At 42.5% G+C, this 13,393-nt stretch overlaps 1 protein-coding gene across 1 annotated transcript; it reads left to right on the forward strand.

The window, feature by feature from the left end:
- Positions 1-5,901: 5,901 nt before the first annotated feature.
- On the forward strand, positions 5,902-6,879 carry LOC116575803 (olfactory receptor 6Y1). The gene has a single exon (XM_032317352.1). The coding sequence runs from the start codon at positions 5,902-5,904 to the stop codon at positions 6,877-6,879; it is 978 nt and encodes a 325-aa protein (XP_032173243.1).
- The last annotated feature ends 6,514 nt before the right edge of the window (positions 6,880-13,393 follow it).

Raw genomic sequence — 13,393 nt, forward strand, 5'->3', positions numbered from 1 at the left:
GGGGCTTGATCCCAGGACCCTGAGATCATGGCCTGAGATGAAATCTTAGAGTGGGCTGCTTAACTGACTAAGCCACCCAGGGATCTCCCGAGTTCTGTTTATTTTTTAAAATCAAACGATAAAAAATCAATCCCCATTTGTTGGAGTCATTGTAATTTGTGCTTTCTTTCATTTTCAACTTTATATGCCTGATGTAATAGATTTATCTGCTTTTTGCCTTGCATTCTTTGAGAAGTTTTCAAATGATTTTTAGTTTTAGATTTTTAAAATTTTTTCAAATGACATATATTTAACTAAGTTGCCAGATTAAGATGGTGACATCTCCCTCCACACCTCCTATTTTGTCTTTCCAGGAAGTGTGAGATTTATTGTCTCTTTAAAGTTGTAATTCACAGGCTAGCCGGAGAGTGGTGGGTTAATTCCCAGACACTATACCTAGGATTCCAGTAGCTACTGCAAGTAAGTTCTACGTTCTTTTATGTTGCCACACTTTATTTTATTTCGTTTTGTTTTATTTCCTCTTCTTTAGGTTATGAACATCCACTCAGTGGAGCCAACTTTTCACCAGAGAGAGATAGCAGAAAGGGAATAAGAGAAGAGCCTGTGTTCATTATGATTCTTTAAATAAACTTCATTTATTTTAAAACAGGGGCACTCTTCATCACAATAACTCAGAATGTTCTTGCATTTAAAAAGAAAACATAAATTGTGTGATTTTTTATTCATAAAACAGTGCATAAAAGCACACAATGTGGTTATCTGCCTCAAAATTTTTATATTGAGAGGAAATAGAAAGCACAATTTTCAGAAACAACTATAAAATACAAGGAAAAATGTGAATTTCTCCAGTAAACTTCAACCTTTACATTTAAAAATTACTCTATTTCTTTTTACTAAAGCTAAGCACATAATTATACTAAAACATAATGATCTTGAATACGGTTCAGAGTCAGACATATTACAGTACAAAAGCTCTGTGCTTTTTCTCACTCAATTCAAAGCTATAGGCTCTGCCTATCTTTCAATATTATCCCTTAATTAACTGTTCTTTTTTTCTTCTGTGACAAGAAACAATAGAATGAACTTAGAATTCCTTTTTTCCTTCAAGCACTCAGAGTTTTAACCATAGCTTTTTTCTTTGTAGCAAGGAATGGTTGTAAATAGTTGTAACAAGAAGGGATGGTATTTTGTTTTATTAACTTCTGGGTTAATGTTGCCATTGCCTTTTAAAAATGTAGAACATAGTACTTGGAGAGAACTGAGACATGGATTTGCCCACAGAGCTAACAGAGAGCAATGAAAACTCATGTTTTTTTTGTTGTTGTTGTTATTGTTTGTTTGTTTTTATGTTTGTTTGTTTTAGTTGAATGTATTTGACACAAAACACTGGGTAAATTGAAGGTGTACAACATGGTACTTTGATACATTTATATATTGTAATATGATTGTCTTTGTAGCCATATTTGTCACGTTACATGATTATAGTCCCATATTGTTGTCTATATCTATTATACTATGCATTGAAAATTATGGCTTATTTGCTATTCATTGCGAATGTGTACCCTTAAACTCCGTGAGTCTCATCTCCTCACTCCCATTCCCTAATAAACACCATTTTACCAACCATTTTTTATGAGTATGACTTTTTTTTTTTAAGGATTCCACATATAAGTGATGTCATACAGTACTTGTCTTTCTCTATCTGACTTACCTCACTTAGCACTTGTGCTCATAGGGTTCATCCATGTTGTCTCACATGGTGGGATTCCCTCCTTTCTCATGGCCAGAGTCTCATGGCACATCTTTTTATCCAATCATGCACTGATGGGCATTTAGGTGGTTTCCATATCTTGGCTACTGCTAATAATGCTGTGGTGAGCATGGGGGTATGTAAATCTCTTTGAAATACATATGGATGTGCTCATCTACTGAGTCACTGACACATGAGAATCGTGTAGGTGTATAGAACTGACACTCGTGTGTGTGACATCTAAGGGTGTTTGGAGCTTGTAGATGTGCGTGTACATGTACTTGGGTCCCCAAATAAGAGTGAGTAGATGCCATTCTGATTTTCTGCTGAATGACTTCAGTTATAGCACTATATTCCCCCAGAGGATCTTATGATTTTTGAGACCATTCTCCAGAAAGAGAAGAGGACACACACATGCCCTTTTCCCTCACCTTCCTCTGCTCCAGAGTCTGGTGGGAGGAAGATGATGTGCCTCAAGCCTAAGGTCTCTCTTGTGCCATTTAAATTGTAATATTTAACTGAGCTCTTCTCTAGTACTTCCCCCGAGTCCTCTTGGGCCCTGGAAAGGCCAAACACTTTCCTGAGGGTTGTGTCTACTGGGAGGTCCCCTGTGGGCAGGAGGGAGTTGTCTGCTCCTCTAGTAGCTCAGAAGCTGGCAGAGCATAAATAGCTCATTCTATGCCTGCTTCAAGCTGAACAGACACAACTGGGCTTGCCTAGCACCTCTTGAGCCTGGGGACATTGCCTTCCTCCTCCTGGTCTACATGATCTCACCTCTTTTCTCCATTCACAGTGGTCATGCCTGACAACACTGGGAGAAGAGTCCTAAATTACATGACTGGGAAAATGGTGGGTTGAGAAAAGGCTCTTAGGTATTCCCAGGGGATGATTTAAAATCATTTTTATTTCAATCACTGGTTCTTAGGAGCTTTCATTTTATTGGTATTTTAAAACTAGTTGTCTTCCGTGAGCTTATTGTGTGGTGAGCTTAAGTGCAGGTACACCGTACAGTTGGGGAATGAGGTTAGTACATTTTGCTTCAGTGGTATTTCCCTCTCACGGGTGCATATTGAGCCAGATGAAGAAGTGCTGGTAATGTAGGCTGTCACGTCGTTTTAAGACTCTGCTGTAATCTGATTGCCCAGTGATCTGTGCTCCTGAAGATCCCTCAGTTTACTGCATCGGCCCACCTGTATGCCTCGCAAAATACAGAGTCCAGGAGTGCTCCGCCCTGGGAAACAGAGAGAAAGTGGCAGAGAAAGTGGAATGACCGTAGGAGAGAAGGAGAATGAGGTCATGGGGGAGGGGGAAGGTGCAACACAGGGACGTGAGTGAGCGTGTTGTTTCTCCGTTAAGTGAGGGCGGGTCTGGCAAAGGGGATGGTGGTTGCAGTTCGGATGATTTCTAACCCTTTAGAAGATTTCACTGTTCATTGTGCGGTATATACCGTAAGAGGAAGACGGTAAGATTCAACGAGGCACTATGATGTTTGTCCGGGCTAACTGCCGACGGTGAGGCTCACATGAAGTACTGTGCCGTCAGATCTTGCAAACGTGAGGCCTCGTCTGCCACGGGGGCAGCCCATTCTGTTCAGGGACCTGCTTGCTGCCGATCTTGTGTGGGAACAAAGGCTGTCACTCTCGGAGTCTTGTTCTCTTCCTCCTCTGTCTGCCAGACAGAGTTGATAAGTGACCTTGGAAGCCACTGGTGGGAACTAAGATGACCAGCCCTGGAGATCTGAGACCTAGACCCCGTCCTGCATTTACATAGCATGGGACTATTGGCAAAGCATATTATATATATAGATACAAGTCTGTCTATCCATCTACCTACCCATCATCCATCTATTATCTATCATCTGTCTATCTCTCTGTAATATGTACATGTTATATATATGGAGAGTTTCAAGGCTCAGATGTGCTCATACTGTAATTCCAATTTTTTTCTCTCTTATGTGACTTTTCCTCTTTTAGTGGACTACTGGAAAACAAAGCTAATCCTATGCTTAAATGATAAGATTGCTCAGTCAGATGTTTTTGCCAGAATTCTGTATACCTTCTTCTTCCTCCTTTATTTTGTCCTAGCCTCCTCTCATGCTCATTTCCTCAGCGGCGCTGCCTCTGACCCTGACATTCCTGGGGGAAGTACAGGAAACAATGCATGATGCCTGTGAGAACATCCCCCCCGCCCCCCCGCATGTGCTAGGTCTTCATCTCTAGTTGCAGGGGCTGCCTGCAAGAAAGGACTTCCAGGTGTAATGCCCTCCCTGCCCATTGTTGGAATAGAGAAATGCAAGAGGGAGTGAGTCCAAGGACACAGCTCAAGAGACTGGTGTCTTATTACCGGGCATCAAGGATGTGCCTCCCAAATGGACATGCTCCCCCCATTTGGGAGGGAGGAAACAGGTTGATCTCATGGGTCCTCAGTAGCTGGAAACAGGTTGATCTCATGCATCCGTCTGCCAGGACAGAGGTGTGCTGAACGAAAGCCTGGCTGGAGGGTGGGCCTAAGTTATTCACTAATAAGTTTCCTGCCGCTGGATCCTCACCCTCAGAGAAGAGTAGAAAGAAGCTGAGGGAGTTTGGGGTTCAGGGACCGTCCCTTGTTTGTAAGCTCCACCATCCCTACACTACCTTGTGAATCCTAGGCCTTGGCAAGCAGGGGCCATTTTGTGCCCTGTGTGTGTGTGTGTGTGTGTGTGTGAATTAAAAGACTGAGTTCCAACAGAAAACAAACTTGTTTGTTGAATTTGCACTATCAGATATTGGTTTGTTTATCCGTGTCTGTGTTCCTCTCTAACGTGGGTCCCTAAGAGGTGGCTGTTCTGCCTCCCTTTAGGATCCTAAAGCGAGGCCTGGCTAGCGAGAGGAAGGTGGATGGGGTGGGCGGCCATTTTCCAGCTCAGGAAAAACAGACAGCCTTACCCAGCCGTGCGTCATACGTCCTGCACACAAGCAGAGTTGTTGAGGAGAAGAGAAGGAGAGAGACTGACTCTGGGCGAGTGTGGGAGGGAGGAATCAGGCTGTAGATCCCAGAGAAAGCCTGGGAAGGGTGAGGCACTCAACATGGGAGGTGGGAGGTTTGAGGTTCAGGTTCGGAGTGATTCTCAGCCCCCCTGGAAGGAGACTGCATCCATGGTGGTGGTGGTGGTGGGGAACCATACAGAAGGCTCACTGATGGCAGAAAGCATCAGGTTCTCCATTTTTCCTGATACCCCTGGAAAGGTCTTACAATCCCTTCCTTTTTCATTAACAATGGCTGTGTCGATCTGTGTTGAGTTTTTGGCAGGGAGAATTAGCAGAGCATCCTGGAAAGGTCACAAGAATTTCCATGGGAATTTAATTAAACCTTAAATCTCATTAGATGTTTACAGATGTGATGAAATTATATTATATCCACCTTGAAAATAAAAGAATTAGTATTCTGAAAATGAAGTCACGTGCTCACTTAGCTGGAGGGAGACAAAAGTGGGATTTGATTTACTTTTTCCAAACTCCTAATCAAGTACTCCATACAATGAATTGGATGAAAGAAAACATTACCTTTTAAAATATCTATTTGATTTTGTTCTCCAGGAAGCTGGTGAATATTCATATCAAATTTGCTATTAACCCTGTGTGTTTGCTCAAATATTGCTTCATTTAAGCTCTATGACCTTGTTAAATAGGAAACAAAACAAAACAGTAGAAATCTTTTCTTATAGGTAAGTGGGGCCATAAGACTTCTCCAGAGTCATACAGATTACACCTGGGGGATAAGCACTTGAGTCTACGATCTCCTTCCCGTATGCAGTAAATTGGATTTCTTGCTTATAGTGAAGGGGTGCTATGAAGGCCATCCTCCAATGCTCAATGGAGATGTATTAGGAAGGTATAGAACTAAGTGGGGTCAGAAGTTTCCAATTTCACTTCTATGGGACCTTGGGTGAGTTACCACTCTTGGCTCAATTTGAGAAAAAAATAAAATATAAGCTCTGTAAAGTACATTTTTGCCCAAATTTTGGTTTTGATCATGCCGTAGGAGGAAGTAAAGTTGTAACGGCAGGAGGACTTCTATTGACATGAGTTTGCTGGGCTCTGTCAATGTCAGAAACCATAGGCTGGTGCTCAGGACACGGGAAAAACTGATTTTGTGTGTGCCCCCAGCCAGGTATGATCAGCAAAGTTCTGGAAGTAGATAACCGTACAGCGACCATACATTTCATTCTTCTGGGATTTCCAACACGGCCGGCCTTCCAGATGTTGCTCTTCCTCATGTTCCTGGCAGCATACCTGCTGACCTTGCTAGAGAACGCTCTCATTATCCTGGCCATTCGCAGCGATGGGAAGTTGCACAAGCCCATGTACTTCTTCTTGAGCAATCTTTCCTTCCTGGAGATGTGGTATGTCACAGTCATCAGCCCCAAGATGCTGGTAGACTTCCTCAGCCATGATAAGACCATCTCCTTCAATGGCTGCATGACTCAACTTTACTTCTTTGTGACCTTTGTCTGCACGGAGTACATCCTTCTTGCTGTCATGGCCTTTGACCGCCATGTTGCCATTTGTAATCCACTACGCTACTCAGTTATCATGACCAACCAGCTGTGTGGTACATTGGCTGGGGGATGCTGGCTCTGTGGGCTCGTGACTGCCATGATTAAGATGGTGTTCATAGCCCGACTCTACTACTGTGGCACACCCCACATCAATCACTACTTTTGTGATATTTCTCCGCTCCTCAATGTCTGCTGTGAGGACTCCTCACAGGCTGAGCTAGTAGACTTCTTCTTGGCCCTCATGGTCATTGCCGTCCCCCTTTGTGTAGTGGTGGCATCTTACGCCTCCATTCTCAGCACCATCCTCAGGATCCCTTCTGCACAGGGCCGCCAAAAGGCATTTTCCACCTGCGCCTCTCACCTGACAGTTGTAATCCTCTTCTATTCCACAACCCTCTTCACCTACGCCCGCCCCAAGCTCATGTATGCCTATGATTCCAACAAAGCGGTGTCTGTGCTCTACACTGTCATTGTCCCCCTCCTCAACCCTATCATCTACTGTCTGAGGAATCGTGAAGTAAAGGCAGCCCTCAAGAAGACCATACTTTGCAAAGGAAGTGGGCCCACGGAAGATGTGGCTTTGAGTAATTAAAAATGTACAGAATCCCTTAAGGCCTGAGTCAGGAGCACATGAATCCACACCCCACACCTTGTCCATCAGCCTCCAGTACTTCAACACTGATCCCCTGTGTTTGCGTGTCTGTGCATGCATGAACATGGCTGAAGAGCCAGATCCCCGAGAGGTAGCCTCTTCTAGCTCAGCAGACAAGTTTTAAACATTTTCCAAGAATTATTTGAAATGAGGACATATTTTGTTCTTCCACTAACATGCGGAGTCCATAAGAGCATGGATTTGTCTGTCTACTAATGTGTCATCTGTGCATTCAGCTCTGTCACATAGGAGGTGTTTAATACATATTTGTAGAAGGGATAATTGAATAAATAGACATTTGAACACAGAAGATGAAAATGGGAATTGTAAAAACATTTTGACATTTTGGCTCTTCCTGTTCCTCCCTTTCTCCCATCTTTCTTTCCGTTCTCCCTCTTTTTCTTCTTCCCTTCTAACTCTGTCCCATCTTCCCTCTTACAGACTTGAAGATTTGCTCCCTCTCTCCCTGCCTCTCTCCTTCCCTCCCCACTTCCTCCCACCTTTCTCTTTTTCTAGAGACACTGGTATGTGTTCATCCAAATAAAGTCATCATCTTATCATTTGTGGATTCCAAAAGTTCAAAGCCAATGAGTGGCCCAAGCTTTGTGAAAACCTCGGTAAATTTTAGAATGTATACCATGTGTTTTCAAAATATTAACATTAAAAAGAAGATTTTCTATGTCTGCTTACTGTAGATTTTATTAGCAATTACTTTTCACTTCTTATACTGCAGTCAGCCTTTTTAAAATCAAATTTGTAAAGTATAATTCCATTCAATAAATTTCACCTTTTTTAAAGTCCATTAAGTTTTGGAAAAGTATATAGTTGTCAAACAACAACAATCACTACACAGAACATTTCCATCATCCCCCAAAATTTCTTTGTGCCTTTCTCACTAAGTCTTTTACTCATACCGCTAGACCTACCACTGGCAACTGACATGCTTTTTGTCCCTTTAGCTTTCCCTTTTCTAGAAATTCATATACATGGAATCATACAATCTATAATCTTCTGTGTCAGGCTCATTTGTCATAATGCCTTTAGGGTTCTTAAATTTTTTTAATTGAAGTATAATTAACATGCAGTATCGTCAGTTTCAGGTATACAATATAATTATTCAACAGGTTTTGTGATTTTTTTAAAGATTTTATTTATTTGAGCGCCTGGGTGGCTCAGTGGGTTAAGCCGCTGCCTTCGGCTCAGGTCATGATCTCAGGGTCCTGGGATCGAGTCCCGCATCGGGCTCTCTGCTCAGCAGGGAGCCTGCTTCCTCCTCTCTCTCTGCCTGCCTCTCTGCCTACTTGTGTTCTCTGTCAAATAAATAAATAAAATCTTTAAAAAAAAAGATTTTATTTATTTATTTGACAGACAGAGATCACAAGTAGGCAGAGAGGCAGGCAGAGAGAGTGGGGGAAGCAAGCTCCCTGCTGAGCAGAGAGCCCAATGCGGGGCTTGATTCCAGGACTCTGAGATCATGGCCCAAGAGGAAGACAGAGGCCCAACCCACTGAGCCACCCAGGCGCCCCTCTTTGCCCTTTTATATCCTTATTTGAGGTATCCTTGTTCTTTCAGTTACTGAGTCAATTATAACGGCAGGTTTGTCAGTTATCAGTGTTTTCTTTAATGAATTTTTAATTTTTATGATTGTATACATATATATTTGGGGTTTTTATGTTCTTTTGATAAATTGAACACTTTACTATTCTGAAATTACACCCTTTATCTCAAAGAATGTCCCTGGTTCTAAAATTAACATTAGCTGATATTAATACAGTCACTACAGCTTGGATTCAATTTGGGGGTCATGGCATGTATTTTTCCCATTTTTGAATCTTTAAGTGACCTGTGGTTCATAATTAAAGTAGACATCTTAGAGATTGTATATAAGTAGATTTTTTTTTTTATTCAACTGAGTAATCTCTGGTGTTAAATTTTAATCTCATTTTTTACTGCCTTTTGAAATTAATTGAGTAGATTCCGTTTTGAGCAACTCCATTTTATGTCACCTTTGCCTTATAGGTGTTTGTTTTAGGGGAACTCTCTGTGACGATGGAAGTGTTACGGGTCTGTGCCTTCTCTTCTCTTGGGGGCCTTATGCTGCCTGTTGTACAATGTCCAGAAAATGTTCATTTTTCCCAGAATTTAATTTTTTAAGATGGGAGTTCAACTCCAATTTCTATTAACCCATCTTGGTAAGAGCAAGAGTCATTACTTACCTTTTTAATATTCATTAAGTTCTCAAGGCAACTTAAAAAATTTATAACTTAACTCAATAAATATATATTTATTATTTGTATATTTGTAAATATTATATAATATATACTAATTATTATAATATAAGAATATAAATATATACATATTTTTATAATAAATATAATGTAAATACATAATAAACATAACACATATTTATTATTAAATAATATATGTATAATCTACATATATAACATATTTTATACCTTTATTATTATACATAATATATATTACATGTGTGATATACATACATTATATATACACATATACCATGCATAATGTAACATGTTATATATTATTTAATGCAATAAATATTAATTATTAATACATTTATATGATTAACACATTATAAATATATTATTTAATATTATAAATAAATAATAAAATTTGAGGACATTGGTATATACATTTTTATTTTATTTTCTCTTGGCAATGATTTTTTATTTTTTATTATTTTTTTATTTTTTTTTTAAGATTTTATTTATCTATTTGACAGAGATCACAAGTAGGCAGAGAGGCAGGCAGAGGGGGGAAGCAGGCTCCCTGCTGAGCAGAGAGCCGGATGCCGGGCTCGATCCCAGGACCCTGGGATCATGACCTGAGCTGAAGGCAGAGGCTTTAACCCACTGAGCCACCCAGGCGACCCAGCAATGATTTTTTAAATTTTTATTTTATTTTTTCAGTGTTCCAAGATTCATTGTTTACGCACCTCACCCAGTGCTTACTATAAATAAAATTTGAGGATGTTGGTGTATATATTTTTATATATATATATATATATATATATATATATATATATATACATATACATATATTTTTTTAATTTAAAAATGTGTAGAAAAGGAGGCCTGAGTGGCTCAGTCCATTAAGCGTCTGCCTTCAGCTCAGGTGATGACCCCAGGGTCTGGGATCGAGCCCCACATCCGGCTCCCTGCTCAGCGGGGAGCCTGCTTCTCCCTCGGCCTCTGCACCTGCCCCGGCTTGGGCTCTGTCTCTCTCTCTCTCAAATGAGTAAATAAAATATTTTTAAAAGTGTAGGAAGGGAGGGGAGCATCGCCTTCAACGTGGAGGACGTCGCTCTGAGCATCCTTAGGTCATGAGCTAGAACCACGAGGCTTCCTCGGAGGACCCTGCGGGAGGGAGCGCGGGGGTGAGCTGGAAACCGGAGCCCGGGTCCCTTCGCAGCAGCATCTCCCCTCAGGGCAGGTGCTCGGTCAATGTGCGCGGAAGGAGCAAGTCAGGGCTGGCCTTTGAAGCTGGTGCACTCCGTGGTCGCCCCGGCATCAGCCGGCCGCTCCCTCCTCCTTTCCCAGCGTCCAGCCTCCGCGCTTCTGCCTGAAAAGGTCACCACCATGGGGCCATGGGTCGACCTCTGGCGTCGGTTGCCTGGTTCCTTCGAGCTGGGCTGCGGCTTCTCGCACACCCGCTTCGGGAGGGCGTGTGTGATCTGGCGTAAACCCACAGTCTGAAAACACCTGGACACACGCCTGCTCCGTGTCTGCGCCCCAGTGTCAACCCTGCCGTCCAGGATGGGGGAGGCCGGGTTGCTTAGGGTTCAGGGCATCAGTCAGCAGGGAGAGGACAGAACGCGGGCATGGAGAAGGAAGTGTAACCGAGAACACTGAAGGGGACGCTTGTGCTACATCCAGCAGGGATGGAAGAAGATACAGGAATGATTGTGGGGCAGGTACATTTGCAAAGTCCGAGACAAGAGGAACAGGGCATTTCAGTCCACTCCTTGGAGTTTTCCCCTAAAGAATGATGCGGGGTCCTGGAGTGGCACTGTGTTTGGAAGGACTGAGGGAGAGGGCTGTGCAAGGGAGCCGTGAGTTAATGATTTAGGTAGAAGGGAGCCTATGTGCGGCAGCTTCAGCAAAGAATAGGCTGATATTTTTCAGGAAAAAAAAAATATAAAAAATGTACATTTTAGATGTTGATTGTCAGCTTATTGTAATAAACAGATTTATTACAGAATTTTCTCCAGCCGCATTCACGTCAAAGGGAATGGTGGAAAAATTAGATCTCTGGGTGTTTCAGGTTGAGGTCTTGCCATACAACACTTCTCTCTTCTTTTCTTACATAAACAAACATTTTAAAAGGACAAGTGAAACGGAGGACAGTAAGCAGGTGGGCTGGCTAGAGGTTCTGACTGGAGAGTCAGGAAAAGTAGTGTGATGAGTCTTGCAGGGGTGAGGCCGCCTTCTCAGGATCATCTCTGGATCCGGAAACCTTACGCTCTGCACCTTTTCTGCCCACTTACCCTCATCGCAGTGGGGTTTTGTAAGAAGGAAGAAAGAAGGGAAGCCCTCAGTAATAAAGCGTAGAACTTGAGCTTTAAGAGGGGTTACAAATAGCATAATTGTTACGGTGCATCGTTGCCACCACCGTGCCTTGTAAGGGGTACGAGGTGGGGACGTGGAGAACTGGACAGGAAGCAGGACTGTGGCACTGGTCTCTGTGACAATGGAGGGGACTTTTCAAGCCCCTCAAAAGATTTTCTGATGGTACTTCAGAAAGCCATGCCCAGTTTCCCTCAGGCTCCTGCTTCCGTCATCAGACTACCGGAAGACTGCCGGAGCCCCGGGGCGGCCCAGGGAGTCCCTACCGTGCCACAGAGCATCTCATCTTCTTGCCCACCAATCTGACATCCCTTCCCAGAGTGTAGTTTGTGAAAGGGAGGAACTATTTCTTTTTAGAACTCACAGTTGCTGGAGAAGAGCACGTATTCTGTGATGTGGAGCCGAAGTCAAAGTGTAAGTGACCCTAAATGGAACCTTCCGGAGACAGAGAAAGTGACTCTGTTTTGTGGAGCACCCAAGATGAGGGTGCAAAGCCTCTGAGCACGAGCACCATCAGAACGAGGGCTTGGCAGGCATGTGTATCTAGCACAGGGCTCCTTGCCACTGAGCATAATCAACATGGGATTCCGTGCAGCCACTGTTAATTGTGTTTCTGTACAATACATGTACCGTGTAGCCTCCAGCTCTGGAAGGAACAGAATGCAGTTATACGAGAGATGACCAGTAGCCTCGAGGTTATAAGTAAAGTGAAAAGATCTGGATATTCTAGGCACAAGCTAAAGGCAGAGATTTAAGGGGCAAAATACCAGATATGAGATTGCCTTAGAGAATAACACAACTAAACTAAACTAACCAAAATAGGCTTCGTAAAGATAGGACTGGGGATATACAACATAAAATCCTGTAGCCTAAGGGACGTAGGAGTTAGGGAAGAGCATGCCTGTGACAGAATCAACAGGAAATGGGAGAGAAAACAAAACACAAAACCCTAAGGTGTATTAATATAAAATTGACTTCCAGCACAAGGCAGATGACTATCCTGTCACCTGGAATATCGTCCCCATTTCCTGGTGACCCATTTGAACAATACTCTTAACAAAATGGGAAATTTCTTGAAAATAATGAAGAGATGGATGACCAGGATTTTGAGGGGTCTGTGGGCTCTGAGTTGTCATGAAGGTCAAAGGAGTCGTCAGCTGAGACAGGACAGTGCATCCTCCTGTTAAAATGTTTCAGTTGTCACCACATAAGTGAAATAGTAGATAGAAGATATGCACATCCGGAGCTAAAAACTAGGACCAAAAGGAGGAAGAAACAAAGGTGGGACTTGATAACACTTCGGGGCGTTTAATATTGTCTGGCCCCCTAGTTAGCCTTCAGTCAGAGGCTGGGCTACTATAGGTGGGACTCCGTGATGAGAGAGTGATTGGAAGTGATAGCTTTGGATCCTTTCCAGTGTGGATGGCTCCTGATTATAGTAATAATTTTTAGTTAGATGTATTCCATTTTACCCATGGTTTTTGTGAAAAACCCTATGAAGATTTTTCTAAATCACTGAGAACTTGTGATGGTTGAACCTTCTAGACGGAATGACCTTTCACAACGTGTTGTCCTTCCTGAAATGGAATGAACTTGGTCTGTGCATCCAAGGACGCCTGTTTCCAGTTCTGGGAAATCAAAATACTTACTTGTGCAAGTTTAAAGGCATTTGAGACTTGTATCTGATTAACAATCAACTCAATTTCACAGCTGCACTCCACAATGCTTATCAAAATAATATCCTGGGGAAGCTTGCACTGTGAGGCTATCCCATGCTATGTAAATGAAAGGTGACAGTATCATCAGCTGTATAATTATTGTTACATCCTCAGAAAGGAGGTTTTCATAGATGCCAAGTACTCTCA

Source organism: Mustela erminea, chromosome 17, assembly GCF_009829155.1.
Source record: "Mustela erminea isolate mMusErm1 chromosome 17, mMusErm1.Pri, whole genome shotgun sequence".
NCBI classification, from domain to species: Eukaryota; Metazoa; Chordata; class Mammalia; order Carnivora; family Mustelidae; genus Mustela; species Mustela erminea.

Bases quoted from the DNA above. Each gene is read 5' to 3' on its own strand.
- LOC116575803 (XM_032317352.1), top strand. From the start codon at position 5,902: ATGATCAGCAAAGTTCTGGAAGTAGATAACCGTACAGCGACCATACAT.